General features: G+C 40.9%; 1 protein-coding gene across 2 annotated transcripts in view; it reads right to left on the reverse strand.

Moving 5' to 3' along the window:
- Positions 1 to 16,234, reverse strand: part of LOC121630617 (metal transporter CNNM4) — a 29,395-nt gene that overhangs the window by 10,083 nt on the left and 3,078 nt on the right. For both annotated transcript variants that reach the window (XM_041971020.1, XM_041971021.1), the window contains exons 2-5: positions 11,839 to 11,982; positions 10,646 to 10,780; positions 9,202 to 9,371; positions 2,704 to 2,800 (exon numbers count right to left, since the gene is read on the reverse strand). In XM_041971020.1, coding sequence (XP_041826954.1) covers positions 2,704 to 2,800; positions 9,202 to 9,371; positions 10,646 to 10,780; positions 11,839 to 11,982 — 546 coding nt within the window. The remainder of the gene's footprint in view (positions 1 to 2,703; positions 2,801 to 9,201; positions 9,372 to 10,645; positions 10,781 to 11,838; positions 11,983 to 16,234) is intronic.

Here is a 16,234-nt window from a genome sequence, read left to right on the forward strand (position 1 = left end):
GCTGCAGCCAAAGCTGCTCAGTGCAGCAAAATGTACTCCAACAACAAAACAAATCCATCAAAGAAACAGCCAGAACAGTCAGGGAGGCTAAATAAACATCGAGAGGTAAAAATAACTCACAGGTGAGCTCTGCTGGATAAAAAAAGCCTGGATGTTTTTAGAGAGCAGGAATAATGATAATCTAAAGATCTGCTTCGTAAAGAAAACCATCCAGATCATTAGGGTCAGAAATACAAAAGGTCACACCAAGACGACTTTATTCTAAACAGATGACGTCGTCATCAACCTGAACTAAAATCATGAGGAATAAAATGACATGTCTAATATTTACTGATGACTGGCAGAAGAGACAAACTGTTCAGACTCAGAAATTCAGCTGAGTAAAACAAACGTTCCTGGAAATATACGATCCCATTTCTACAGGTTCCACACGAGTCTAAACTTTAAGCATGTAGCCTTTACATAACTTTAAAATAAAAAAATACACATCTACACATCCATATTAAATTTAAATTGCTTAAAATTAAATGAAATAAAAATACTAATAATAATGTTTGAAAAAGAAACAATATAAATTTGTTGTATTTGGGTTAACAACACATGTCAAAATTATTTCACTAAAATATGTCTGGTCCTAGCTGTAAGTGTATTAACTGTCCACCTTACTTAAAAAATGAGCTGCAGCTCCTTATAATCACATGATCAGAGCAAAAACAGCTGAGTCAAGAAGACTGAAAATCCCTCAGAATTAGTCAGGAGTGATGGAGACACCAGCAGGGGGCGCTCCACTGCTGCAGGGAGTCTGTTAACCTCAGATAACAGTAGTGATGACACCAGCACCACCTTCTCAGGATGGCTTACATCACACTCCACACAAAACACAAGCTGTGCAGCTCACGCACACACCAAGCCTCTGTGTCCTTCCTGCATTGCTGTGTGTCTACAGTTAACGTGTGCATGTGTTACAGCTGCTGGATTTTCTACTCGGATGTGCCGTTTCAGCTCCCTGTATGCATCCTTCATCAGCTAAACGCGGCCTGAAACATCTAACAGGGAGTTTCTGTTTAAATCTGATGTTAGTGTGTGCAGCGTGTGACTCAACAAACAGATTTTCTGGCATTTTTTTCCCCCATTTTCAAACTTAAACAAGCTTAATTTTCTGTAATAGATTTATTCTTCTTATCTAATTGGTTGTGTTTCTGCTACAAACTTTAAAATTACTGGTTTAAAATCGTAAAAGTGAGGGTATCTCTAGTGTTGCATGTTAGGGTGGCAGCACCACCTTGTGGAGTAAAACCTTTATCTCACCCTCCGACAGCGATTACATGAGTAGGTTTTGTTTTGTTTGGCTAAAACTTTTGTATAAAAGGTCAAATCTGATGGAGAAAGGAAGAAAAGAAGACAGGGTAGGAGAGAAGAGAGACCTTGCTGGTAAAAACTGAGCAATAATCATAAAGAATGGGATGAACAACAAACATTAGATTATATTACAGATCCTGATGCATCACCTCAAAACATTTATGGACTGACTGGATCCTCGTTGTAAGAAATCCGATGACACTCATAAACAGCCACATTGTAAATGGTTCAAAACTCAACGTGATGTGACGCCAGTCACTGACAACACAAGTTCAAAAGTCCTCAAAATACAACTTAACTTCCAGCAGCATCAATCATAGCACACAGTATTACTGTTTATTCCAGCTTTGCTTGCAAGTGTTTTCGGTCTGTTTCTGGTGACTCAAAGAGTTGATAAGCCCGGTTTATCCTGCAGGATGCTGGTGCCACGTGGAAATAAATAAATTCACCACTGAAAACAAGTTAATGAAGCAGAGAGATAACCTGCCAAACAACCGGCAATTACACTTTCCTTAAAACCACCATGTTCCACTCTTTTCCTTATATTACGTTACTAAATTGTTGGATTAGCCCTTTAACCACTGACAGCACAAATCCTCTCAACAGCCTGAGAGGACATCACAGGTGAAACAGTCAGCTAATCTATAAACCTGCCACAGGAAACGCGGCCAGACATCCGACATGGTCTTTAGTTCTGGTTTTCATTCTGTTAGAGGAGAAACCAAACTGCTGTGGATCAAATACAGACCTGACCAAAATGTCTCCTTGTATCCTGTCATGATAAAGAAAAATATCTAAATGCTGACACATCAATATCGATGTGTCAATATCAGTATCGAAAGGTGCTTTATCGTCCCACACAAACAGCAGAACCACACACCATGTAAAGTTCCACTATGAACTCTGGGGACAAAAAACGGGTCAATATCCACTCAGTGTCTGCTCGATTTCTAACGGGTCACCATTGACCTGAACAAGGTCACTAACTAAGTGTTTCCCTATTTGGACTAAGCCAATTGGCTTTTCTGCTCCTCTCGTCCTTTACTATCAGCTCACTGACGCAGCAGTTTGTCCACGAGCATCAGCAGACGGCAGACTGAGGACAGGTTTGGAAGCCACTGCTTATCTGATAGTATCCAGGTGTGTTTTGTGTCCCTCCTCTGCTCTCCGCTCACGGTCTGTGGCTGTTAGTGATGTATGCCAGAAAGAAACAGGACTCTACGAAAGGCTCAAAGAGAGGATGAAGAAGCATCCAGCCTAATGTCAAAAGTCAATGTCCTCACAAAGATAGCAGTTCACACACGTGTCTCAGCATGTTTGCATGGTGTGTATGCATCGTCTCACCCAGTGATGTAGAGCTCAAAGCCATGACGCCGTAGTAGGAGAACGGGCCAGTTTCAAACTTCATGTTCTCATTTCCAGCTTCCACCTCCACCCGGCCCTGAAAACACACACAATCACACACAAAAAGAAAGCTTCCTCAGTAAGGTAATTCAGGAAGAAGCTCTGCAGCACTGCAGGATAAAAATTCCTCTGAGATGCTAAATATCTGTTTGGAAGTCTCCTTTAAAGCACAAATGCACAGATTATTTTATTCAAAAGTTTGCATTCTTTAAATTTGAACCTTTTTATCATGAGGTCTATTTTTTCTGCCTCCTGTTCGAAATGACATACCCAAAATGAATGAAGTATATCTCCGCAGCTACAAGGGCTGCATGTGTGATCCTGGTTTCAAAATAAAGCTGAGACATATGAGATTACTACAGAAGTGTCAGAATAAAGGTATGTGTTACAGTGTCAGAGTAAATTTACCTGGAACACAGTAGAAAATCTAAATGTCATTTCCTCCTAGAGAATAGCAGCCCAGTTTAACAAGGAACTGTGCTGCAGTAGAAACAACTGAACCTTAGCAGTTTTCCAGGTGTTTTAATAGAGCTGTTATGCAGGTAAATATCTCAGGTAGCTATTGGCCGATGATGATGATGTTGATGATGGACACCTCTTATCAATGGTCAGAGTCAGGAGGATCCAGGGATAATCCCACATTCACCTTAGAAACACCATGAGGATCCAGAAAGACGTGAAGCCTAAGATGGTCTGTTCTACTAGTCTACAGTCATTTAGCAGACACTTTTATCCAAAGCGACTTACATTTGAGGGTAAGAACAATACAAGCAAGAATTCAAACAAGATGGGACATCATAATTAAGTGACCAGCAGAGTCTCTGCTTTCGTGTGACTCCTTGTTTGTGCTTGGTAGAGTCTTTTAGCCGAGTTTCTCCCTGTCCCGTTGCTATGCTACATGTTAGCAGTACTATGATCTTCTGTGCTGCACGTATCTCATGCTGCCGCCTGTACAAGGGTGCTTGTTAAAATTTGTATGAAAAGTGTTTTTCTGGCACCATTTCAGCTTTTTCTTGCTCATCGCTGTCAGAATCAGAATCATATGAGTCTTCACTTAGGATGTGGAGGATAAACGGATGTCAAGACAAAAAGATGTGTGAACATGACAGGCTTCTCTGAAGGGAGGGCCTTCAGATGCAGAGCTGAAGCACAGCAGAGAGGGCTGCTGCCCAAAGGACACAGCCACCTTGATGTCATCCACTGGTTTCAAGTCTCAATTTTTCATTTAGTCCCAGTAGATACAATCTAGTCATTCAACCTAAATCTGCTCCCTAACATCTCTTTTATCTTTTACATTTTCAGGATGTTTTAGTTATTTCTCTAATTTCCCATGTTTTCCAGGACGGTAATTCTAGATGTCTAGTGTGGAACCCTGTAACCATTTCCCTGCTCTGGTGTGTCAGTTTGGAGGCTCTGCAATGCAAAATCCCAGAGTCGTGTCCTGTGGCCTGTAACACAAACGCTTTGACATGCTATAAATATTACATCCTGCCACAGGTGCTCCGGTGCAGGGCTCAATGTCTCTTTACCTCCAGCACCTACATTTGTGCACTGCCATCGAGGACTCTCATTATCTCTGACCTTAAACATAACAGCTGCATGTTTGATTCCTAACTAGTTATTTTAACCTGAGCCCTAAATCCAAATATTAACCCTCCAGCCCTCTGATGTACAGACCTGCCAGCATGTCCCAACTTTTTAAAGCTCTAAAGCTCCAACTGGATCTCACAAAGATAACACACACATATTTATGTAGTTGAGTGGAGGAAGAGTAGCAGGTGTGCTCAGGTTGCACCTTCAGTGTCTGCAGTCACTTTATCCACACCTCAGGTGTCAACAACACAGCCTTAAATGCTTCATCAAGCACAAACACACACTTTCAAACAAGCCTCAGTGTGTGTGTTTACCTCATGTCTGGTCTTAAAACCTGAAAACTGGAACTTGGAGCCGAGTGTTACCTCTGGACAGCGATTCCTGACATTATTTCTCCAAAGTTTAACCTCTGAAATGCTATATTTAAGCTAATATACCTACAATTCATACAACTGGTATTTTCTGATCACATCCTTAATTTTCTCATTTGATCACCTTCATCACAAGTTAATGTGTTAGTTAACTATTTAACTTATTTTTTGCCTTTTGTTAGCTTGCATTGAGTCCATGTTTCTAGCAAATAGGTTCAGAATTGTACTGAAACACTTAAAATCTCAGTTTAGCAAACAACTAATCTCACTTAACAGTACATTTGATCTAATTCATTATTTCAACTAAATGCCAGAAGCATTATTGAAATGACAATTATTGACTATAACTCAGCTCTTTAATCAAATCTGTTCCTGTTAGCTGATCCCAGTGTCATGAAAGGAATCCAAAAATTAAATGTATTATTATTATCGTTATTATTATTTTCCATCCTCCTTAACCCTTCAATCCCCTGTTTCTCCTCCATCTGTCTTCATCTTATGTAAGAGGATCTGTAACTGAAGGTCATGCAGAAAAAGGAGCCCCGCAGCCTCCCCCAGGACAAACACCCTGCACATGCCTGGATGAGAGAAATCTGCATGACAACAGCTTACTTAATCTGCAACTGATTAGATGACTTGTTTAAACACATAGTTAGAGACAACAGGCCAAATGTGAAAATGTGACCTTGTTTGACCTTTCTGAAGCAAAGTCAATAATAAAAGGATTTAATTTTAAATTTACGGATTTTAAACAAACTTTACTGACTAAATAATTTAACCATTAACTTACAAATAAAATTATTGCTGGTTGCAGAATTTTAATATTTAATATCTTGAATACTTTAACTATAAACAGAGAAGTGGTTCACAAATATTTTGCAAAGTGAATGAAAGTGAAAAAAATCCCAAATATTTGATTAACACTTCTTGAATGAGATGAGTAAGTGTGTTTAGAACTGATGCTTGGTTTGTTTTGAAATGGAAGTTTAGTAAAGAAAATCAATTGTTGAAGCTCTTTTTGTTCAAGAGGAAAATAAATAAATAAATAAATAGTTTGAACTTGTTCACTGTGGGTTATGGTCAGAGAAACGAAAAAAAAGCATATTAAATATCAGTTTAATAAAATGTAAGTTATTTCTCATTTTTTCTAATTTTCTGAATAAGTTGCTGTTTTTTTTCCTCATATAAGTGGTTCTGCGTCTAAGCCAGTGCTAACTAGTGCTAACCCTCCTGCTCAGAGACCTGAGATAAACCTGTTAGTGACCTGTTTAACTAGGTCATCCTGCGTTACCTAACCTAACTTCAGCTCTTCTACAACCAGCACCGCTCATCCTATATAGAAAATAACTCAGATGCAACAAACCTCCCGACCATCGTTACATCATAAAGAAATATCACTATGCTATTTGATTTAATTGTTTTCAGGCAAACAGAGGCTGAAGTAAAATAAATCTAAAAAAAAGACGGTTTGATCACATTTTGAAGTACAGACGGTACTCATCTCTGTAGATGGTGCACTCAGTCCCATGCTGTAAACACTCTGTACCCATGAATGCATCGCTGCACATGTCAAAGTCCAAATTCTCACATTTCTGAATGATCCAACACTCTGGAGGCCCATTATACAGAGCAAGATATCTATGTTAACCCTGGGTTGAGGGAACTTCTGTGATTTCTGTTCTAGGAAAAGTCTTACCCTGTGTCTGTTACCATGGTAACTGACTCTGAAGTAATCTTACTTGCTGCCAGGTTTATTATAAAAAACACTCAGCTTCTACTTGTCTCCATCCACCTGTAGCAGCTGTCAGACTTGGGTTGTCTATCGACTGTGGCACTTACCGTAGACGTCACAGCAAGTTTTATGCTTTCGCAATCAAACTTTTTTGTACTATGGCTTTCTTTATAACACTGGCAATACAGAACATTTTGTACAGTCAGCAGTGTATCAAGTCATGAGGAAAGTCCTCACACATATCTGAAATCATAACGCCATAAAATAATCCTGTGTATGTGTATTTTATATATATATATATATATATATATATATATATACACTACCGTTCAAAAGTTTGGGGTCATTTTGCCATGGGAGAAGGAGTTTCACCTTCATCGAAGCTGTTCAAGCTTACAGCACCACGCTAATGCTAAGCACGCTTCTGTTGGGTCTTTGAGTTCAACAAGTGGCTTGCTGTTTCTGCTCTTTCTGGTGATACAATACAGTAAAAATGGGCATATTTTAGCCATAGTTGCAAATGGTGATTAATCATGATTAATTCATTTGTAATCTGTGATTAATTATTGACAGCTCCACTTTTATACTTCATGTTCAGTTTCCTACATGTGTGTTTTTCCCAGTGGGACTGAGCCCATGAATAAAACTATGATTTTATTCTTACCACCAGTGTTATAACACACAAGTTACAGTTATCATGAACTTTGTATTTCTTGTATGCTTGTTCAGTTACTCTTTGCTGCAGTGGGGTGAAATAACTGGCAGTGTTTTAGCAGTGGTTGCCATGGTGAACACAGAGATCAGAGCTGCATTATTGATGTACATTTATTGTGGTTCCTAGTTCTGGGTAGAAATACTCAGTGTTGATTGAACCAACTCAAAGCAGCTGATCTGGACTCAGCTGAACCTGCTTTCTGGAAGAGGCTCCTGGTCCTCATCAGAAACAAATAAAAAGACTGCGACACTAATGTCCACATGCCACCGAAGCCGGTTCAGGTGTGAAAACGGTGGCGAAAACTAGTAGAAAGGCTTCAACATCCCCACGACACTGGTGTAGTACATACTACAGGCTCGGGGGGGGTGCGCTAAAGAGTAACACTCCAAAGCTAGAGCAAAACAAGGCATGCGCAGATAAAGGCTCACTGCATGTTGCAGGAAGTTCACAGCAAAAGAGAAACATTTCTTTGAGCTTCTTCTTCAAAAAATGCTTGACTGCAAAGCAAAAAAAAGACTTGCTTTGCTGTACCCACAGTACCACAGACGGTAGAGGACTCAAACCTATACACTTTGGTACCTGTCTTCAGACATGGTTGGTTTCATGGAGGCTAATCCCTGGCTTCATGGGGATGAAAGGGTGGTTTGCTAAAATACTTTTGCGGTTTTGCTGCAATCCGGTGTCGTGGGGACGGCCCCTAAACGTGACAAAAGAGGTGATAGAGGATCTGAGGAGAAGCTATCACCACCATCAGTCTGTTTACTGGTGTGTCGACTCCTTCAGCTTCCTGTTTTTGACTTCGTGGGGCTCACCACATTATCAGCTAATAAAAACACAGCAGAGGCCGAGGAGAAGATTTCTCACTTGCAGCATGATGCAGCAGCTGAACACAAGCAGACTGAAAAAACCTACAGAGGTGTGTTCCACCTCTGCAGGACTTCCACAGAGGAGCCAGCAACACAACCAGAGACTCTTCAGACACACATCTTCACACTCTGGGAAAGTCAGGACGTGTGAAACGTAAAACCACAAGGTGCAAATCGGGCTTGTTCCAGCTCTGGAGTCGATCCATCCATTTTCTGCCGCTTATCCGGGGTCGGGTCAGCTACCTAAGTAGGGAAACCCAGACTTCCCTCTCCCTGGCCACATTCGCCAGCTCATCCGGAGGGATCCCGAGGCGTTCCCAGGCCAGCCGAGAGATGTAGTCCGTCCAGCGTGTCCTGGGTCTTCCCCGGGGCCTCTTTCCGGTGGGACGTGCCCAGAACACCTCACCAGGGAGCCATCCTAACCAGATGCCCGAGCCACCTCAGCTGGCTCCTCTCGATGTGGAGGAGCAGCGGCTCTACTCTGAGCCCCTCCCGGATCACCGAGCTTCTTGCCCTCTGTGAGGGAGAGCCCGGCCACACTGAGGAGAAAACTCATTTCGGCCGCTTGTATTCGCGATCTTTTTCTTTCGGTCACTACCCACAGCTCATGGCCAATCGAGAGCTTTGCCTTTTGGCTCAGCTCCTTCTTCACCACGAAAGACCGATGCAGAGGCAGCGGATGGGTATCGGCGGGCTAAGCGGAGCACGGCTTTGGTGGTCGCTAAGGCAAAAACTCGGGCAGCTCTGGAGTGTTACTCTTTAATCCTCGTAGCGTCCCCCACAGCCTTGTAGTTTGTACTACAGCAATTTCGTGGGGATGTTGAAGCTTTTCTCCTAGTTTTCACCGTTTTCACACCTGAAGCGGCTTCGGTGCCGTGTGCACATAGCCTCTTCTTGTCGACTGTTTTTTCTGATTATCAGCACAACTAAACTTTGTACACAATCAGCTTAATCAAGTCCAGCTGTGTATGCATGTGATTCGTGTCTTTTTAATTCCAAGAATTTTGTTGTACTGATCATTTCTATCATTTTTTGCCTCATGGTCCCATTCCAACCATTTGATCAAAACTATCTCAGTTTTCTGTCTTACACGTAACTCCATCTCTGGTAGAGAATCAAACCAGCGTCATCAAGGGCTTTACGGGATGTGGATGTGTTCACCTGCAGGATGAGAACGAAGTAGTCGACAGGTTTGCCTCTCTGGTAGAGGAAGTGCAGCGGCGATCGTTTGTCGTTGTCGTTGAACTTGAGCTCGTGGATGACGTCCGGGTGTCTGAGGATCCTCAGCAGGACTTTCTCTGTGATCTGGAACGGGCTGAACAGGTTCACCTCTGACAGGAGGGTCCGAGGGAAACAAGGATTCAGGTTAATGCAGACAGAAATAGAGAAAATGCACTTTTATGAGGCTAAAGACTGGATCTGGTTCATCAATATGACTTTTATGAATCAAATAAAAAACTAACGTGGCTGTGTTCTCATGTTCTCAGTTTGTAGCTTTAACCACTAACGCCGGCATTTATTTACAGTTTTATAAAAACCAAATAAATAGCAGGGAAAAAAATCTGGAAAAAAATTACAAAAAGAAAAAAAGACTAGAATAAAATTAAATAAAAAATTCAATATATTACTAACAATTAATGACTAAAATTAAGCACAAAACTATGAGCAAATAAAGGCCGATAAAATTCAATAATTTTATTAGATAAAAAAGGAATAAAATAAAAGCCAGAACAGCATCAAATGGTTATGAAAAAATATTTTCTTTAATTTAATTTATGATGTTAGTTGTTGTTCTTACTCAAAATGTCCCGTGTATGGTTTGTTTTTTCTATGTTGTAATAAAGAACTAGACACAGAAACATGGCTGAATTCCCTCAGAGTGAACTACCTCTGCTGGAAAATGTGTAATTTCATTATTCATTTATTTATCAATTAAAATGAATCAACCCTGATGTGTGAATGTGTCAGGTTTTACCCACCAGCAGGTTGATGTAATTTACAATAAGCTTCAAAAAAGCAAAACATGCATAAAATGACATGATGTAAATTTGATCCCCATTATTACACATTCCTCATAACAGAATGTCAATAAAGCATTCAATAAAATAAGTCATAAAAATAAGTGGAAATTGTAGCGCGTTACTTCAGTAGTTACAGATTACACCTGACTGGACCTAAAATAAAGTTTCCAGGTTTTAAATTTCCAACAAACATTTAAATTTAAATATTTTACTAATCATTTAAGTGTTTTTTCTGTTATAATAAATTATTTTAGCTGGAAAAGACTTGTGTGTATTTCTATCAGCTGTTTGTTTTATTTAGTTTATTACAGGATTTACTGGTAGTTAAAATGCTTCATTTATTCACTGAAAATCAGAAAAATAATTTTTTTTTCTGAGCATTTTAAACTCCAAAGAGTAGATTTTTCTAATGTTTCCCTTTTTTATAATAAATGGAAACAAATGTTCTTCTTTCGTGCTTCAGGAAAAATATAATATTGAGATTTTTCCATAATTTTTCAGACATTTTCCACAATAACTAATCAGCTGATTAATCCAAGCCGTGCAGAGCCTCTGGTCTGAAACGCCGCCTCGGCAGGACTCACCTGTGGCCAGGAAACGATGAGCTGCCAACATGAGTTGAGGAGAGATCTTCACTTTGCTGTCGCTGTCGTGTTTGAAGGCTGAGAAGTCTCGCTTGTTTTTGTTGGGGTCCACCTTCTTTTTGTTCCTGTTGTCAGCTGCAGCCAGACGACCACAACGTGGAAAAAAGTGGAGGAAGAACACAGAAAAATCAATGTAAACAGTAACTGGATGCAAAGTGATGCTTTACTGGTTGTTGACCAGTAAAGAAAAACAACTGAAACTTTTTCCTGCAGTGTTTTATTTTCTTTTTCTGGACACAGATCTGATTCCATGGACTGATAGGCTGTGGATACGCTGCAGATTCAGATTCAGCATTCTTATAATTATAGTAAAAATGCAACTAAATGCACAGAAACCTGCAAACCTTCTGTCTTAGATTTTACTATCAGAGATAAAAACAATAACCTGGAATCTATCCTCAGTTTCCACAGGAATTAAAAGGGGCAGTAGCAGTCCAATGCTGCTAATCAATACACTGATTAACTGATTATCGTCAGTGGGAACACCTCTACAAAGAAGGTATAAATAAGTTTTCACAAAGGAGGAAAAGACATCAGCAATGATCTTAGAAAAGAAACTGTTGCTGCCCATCAATCTGGACAACATCAAGACAGCTTCCAGTCATGGCAGGAGTGGAAATCCCAGGAAGTTTAGCCTGAGATCAGAATGCGATGGAAGCGTTGCAGGAGAAAGCCTCTTCTCTCCAACAACAACATGGCAGCACGGCTTAGGCTGGCAAATTTACATCTGAATGAACCACAAAACTTCTGGAACAACGTCCTCTGGACAGACCAGACCAAAGTGTTTAGTCATTATGTATAGCAGAATATCAGGCCAATCCAACTACCAGCACGGTGGTGGAAGACTAATGATCTGGGCTTGTTCTGCAGCTACACCTTGCAGTCATTGAGTGGACCACGAACTCCTCTGGATAAAAAATATTCTAGAGTCAGATGTGAGTCATCCAGAAAACCATGACTGCAACTTCCTGCTACTGAAGGAGCTTCTACAAGCTGCTGAAGGATGAGGTTGTACTGGTTTAAACCCTGATAGTTTCTTGTATTATCTCACTGATTCTACCAGGACATGAGTGATTTTACCAGTGAATGTAACACGACATGACATTTCTATCTGCTGGTGACCAGGGACTCACTGTAGAGGTCGGACTCATCCAGAATCTCCGACTTGATGATCTCCTCGATAACATCCTCCAAGGTGACCAATCCCAGGACCTCGTAGAAGGGATCTCCCTCTCCTTCGTTGTTCACTTTCTGAACGATGGCCAGGTGGGACTTACCTGGAGGGAACAGAGAGGTTACAACGAGCTGCTGATGAAAGTTTTATGATTTTAAACACTGTTTCCTGATATCAGCTGCTAGGAAAGTAGGGCAGCATCAGACACGAGGGAGGGAAGAAGTTTGTGAGTTTGGCCTTCAAACAGATTCCGCCACTGCAAGATGAAACATAATTTCTCACTTTTCTCTTTTCAAACAGTCACGCTGCAGTTCGATCTGTCAGTGGATTTATCCCGCGAGTGCAGACTGATACCTTAATATAGCCCAGACGAGACTTAGAGCTTTGGAGAGAAAAGAGCTCGGGAAGCTGCCAGAGTGAGATAAAGAGAAGAGAGACTGAGGGAGCTGAAAACATAAATCCACTCTTTGCTCTGCTCTCCAAACTTTCCTCATGTGTGCCGCTGCCTGTAAAACTAGACATGTTCACTAGCAAACACGTTACCAGCGAGAAGTGAGTAAAGGAGACTAATCAGGTCAAAAGGATGGAAACCTGTCACAGTTCATGGACATCAAACACCAGCAGTCTTTGGTTCAGCCTCCTCAGCGACGCAGAGATGTTGATGTGCCATCATCACTTCAGGATCCACCTCCTTAATGCATCATTCCTGCTGTATCTCCTGTTAAACTGTCTCTAAAAACACGAGTCGATGTTTAACATGTAAATAAAAGCAGAATGAAAAGATTGGCAAAGCCCATAAACACAGATTTTAGTCACATGAAACAGAGAACATATGTCGTTCCACATATATAAACTACAACGAAAGCGTAAGGTGGGTATAAAAAGAGCACCTCAGAGAGCCAGAGTCTCTCAGAATTTACAAACCTTTAGAAACATGTTATATCTTGTTAGATGCCGGACGTGGTTACATACATATATGTATACATATACTACACGCTGAATACTTCTCGTCTGTTATTAAATTGTAAGTGACTGTGTTTTAATTTAATTAGTGTTTGTGTTTTATCTTGTACTCCTAAAAGTACACTCCAACCTAATGTACATGAAAAATGAACCTCATCTTGATGCATTATTTTTGCATTACTTTTCATGTCTGAACCTCGTTATTACCATATATGAATAGTTGAAGTTTACCTGTGACCTGTTAGCAGTGATGCTAACTCATTGCTAACACACATTTCCATTTAGTATTTTTTAGTTTATGTTCATTAATGTGCAACATGTCACTTTTCATAAAAATAAATGAAAATAAAATAAAAAGGTGCTGGACTGGCCCAGGACTGTCGTTATCGTTCTTTTAACATTTGATATGTTTCCTGAGATTTGTAACTCATTGCTTTCTGTTTTATTTACTGTGGGAGGCATGAGGAGAAGGGGCTACAACCAAAACAGACTGAATCATTGGGAGCTGCCTGTAGAGAAACTAGCCCATGAGCAAACATGAGAAACACACATAACAACCCAGCCATAGGGACAGTAGTTGATTCAAACAGGAGGTGGGGGGGGGGGGGGGGGGGGGGGGGGGTCCTCTGTGAGAGACCTGTCTCACATCCTCTTCTCAGATCCTGTGTTGGTGGGGGAGGGATTGAGGAGAAGGTTGGTCATCTTTGAAGTGGGTTAGGGGTGTGAATGGTTGGTTTTTAACCTGCAATAGAACCGGCTCAGATCCTCGGCTGGGGGAGGGTTTCCTGTTTTCTTCCAGACCTCTCCACAGACTAAAGACCCTCAGCTGGGAGTCTGCTTCAGCTCTTCAATGTAAACAAATCCTAACGGTTCCAGGGTTTTGCTGCATGTAGGGAAGGTCCTGATATGTATCCAACAATATTCCCGATTCTGGACCATGGTGACATCATCTACAAAATGGCATCGAATGCTGCTCTCAGTAAGCTAGATGTTCTTTAACATTCAGCTATGTGTTTTCTCCAAGCACACCCACAAACTCACCCTTGTGATCTGTACAGACTGGTGTGTCCCTTCATCCTCATCCTCCATCACTGGTTTCACATTTTCTATAAAACCATCCTGAGCCTGACCCCCACCAGGTCAGGAGAATTTACCCAGTTCTTCATTCCCAACACCATCTTTTTTTTTTTTTTTTTTTAGCCACAAATCATTTCGTTTTGCAGCGACGACTGTAACAATTCACAAAACTGTCCAGACCATCCACCCCAGATCACACATGCATGCACACACACATGCAGACATTTCTTCCCTCTTTCCTGTTAATACATTTTCTTCTTCTCTTCCCATTTTTATGTTTTTTTACTTTACATGTTTGTGAAGTTTCTTCTACAAGGTAAAGTTGCACCTTGTAAAAGTCTGACACCCTCCCAGACCGTCATGAGCTTGTCAGCGTTATGGCATCTTCATCAGCAGCAGCTGAACTTTAAATCAAAAGCTATTAAATATGGTCCCAGCACTCTGAAGATAAATAATTGATGCCCTGAGAGGAGGAGGTGGTGATCAAAGTGTTTCTAAATCGCTGTTTTCTAAGCATGCAATGGAATAAAGAGGTGGCGGTAAACCGCATCAGCATTCAAGTTCATGTCTTAAAAAGTGTTTCTAAGATAGCAAGAAATGATGCTTAAACCCTGATCTAACTGCAGAGGAGCTTTAGGAGGATTTTACTGAGGTGGCATTCTGCTCTGCAGGGTTTCTGTGCAACGTCATCACATCCAGGAGGAAGAGAGTGGAACTCAACCTCGTTTGGCAGAGATGACAGGTTGACTTTTATCCATCTCCTCAAGAAACATGGATGGAAATTATTTAAAACCCCAACAGGATTACAGTCCTTTTCCAAGAGCAGAAGACGACTGAGGATCCGGTTCAGTAAGAGAGCAAACGACACATTTGCAGGTTGGAAAGTATAACTGGCAGTGATTATTTTAACACATCAAACATCACCAAACCATGATGTTACGAAAAGCTGAAATACCACCAACCAAAACCATCTGAGATCATTCAGAAATATTAGCAGCTTACATTTTCCACAAATCTGTGTCAAAACTTTTCTCTTTCCATTACTGAGTCAAGAAGAATTTAAAATACAGACAGACGGGGTTAAACCTGAACTCAGAACCCAGAGATGGTTAGGCATGGGGGTGGATCAATCATGGTTCGGGACTCAAACTCCATTATTTTCCAAACATCTAACCTTGTTTTGTCTCTAGAATGGGAGACAGAGCCTTGGACTATCAGGACCCTCTCTTATGGAACCAACTCCCAGTTTGGGTTCAGCAGGCAGTAGGCAGACGCCCTCTCTACCTTAAAGATCAGGCTTAAAGCCTTCGGACAGAATCCACAAGGCCCCTGAAACCAGACCAAATTACTAGAGGGACGAATGTGGATGTTTGTCTGCGTCATGCATAAATGGAGCCTAAAGCAAAAGTTTGGGTACCCTACATGCTTTTCGCAGCAGCTCCGAGTCATTTAGTTCTTGTTCATTGTTTTCTGTTGTTCTTCCTCTAAAAACATTTATGTTATCCCACATGTAGTGCTCTGTGGAGGTCTGTGAAAAGGTTTTATGTGTCTATGTCGAGGGACTGAGAGGAGAAAAGACCCATTCTGCTCCGTTTGTACTCTGGTACCAGATTCTTCTTCTTTTTTTTTTTTTTTTTTTTTAAAAATGGTACCAGATTCTTCTGTTTGAATCCTGAGGCTTTTTCTTGTAAACACTGATGTGTAAAGGGTTTTAAATATGAATACTGCTACAAAAACAGAGGAGGAAGTGTTTCGGCAGCCTCTTCCTCTTAAACTTAAGAAACCAAAGAGGCAAAGTGAGCGACTGGAATGAAATATTATAAAAAGAAAGAAACAAAAATGAACCTGAAAGTATAAAAATGAGATCTCTGACCTTGCATGGGTCATTCTGAGCACTAATGTCAGCCTGTCACAAACAAACACACCCTGTCAGTTCTGTAGCTGACGGCTGCTGACACGATGACTCAGGCATCGTCATCATCTTCATCACTCCCTGTTCCTCTGGACATAAGGTGAGAGATCAGCAACATTCAGCAGGTTCCACCAGAGATGTTTCTGCTATGTAAATAAAAACTTGTTTTATTTTTTATGTAGAAAATTGAAGTTTGATGCATTTTTCAGATTGAAATCTTAGCAGGGTGAACTGAGAGGTGAGTATGGATTTCACAGATTTTACTACGGATGCCACTTTCCTCGGGATTATGCAGCATGTGAGCAGTGCCGAGGCTTTGATGCTATAAAAAGACCGAGCTCTGGGTGATGCTTGTTCACACTGACAGCTGAAACCACACGCTCGGACTTCAGGAAGCGAGACA

The sequence above is a fragment of the Melanotaenia boesemani genome, chromosome 19 (genome assembly GCF_017639745.1).
Source record: "Melanotaenia boesemani isolate fMelBoe1 chromosome 19, fMelBoe1.pri, whole genome shotgun sequence".
Lineage (NCBI taxonomy): Eukaryota > Metazoa > Chordata > Actinopteri > Atheriniformes > Melanotaeniidae > Melanotaenia > Melanotaenia boesemani.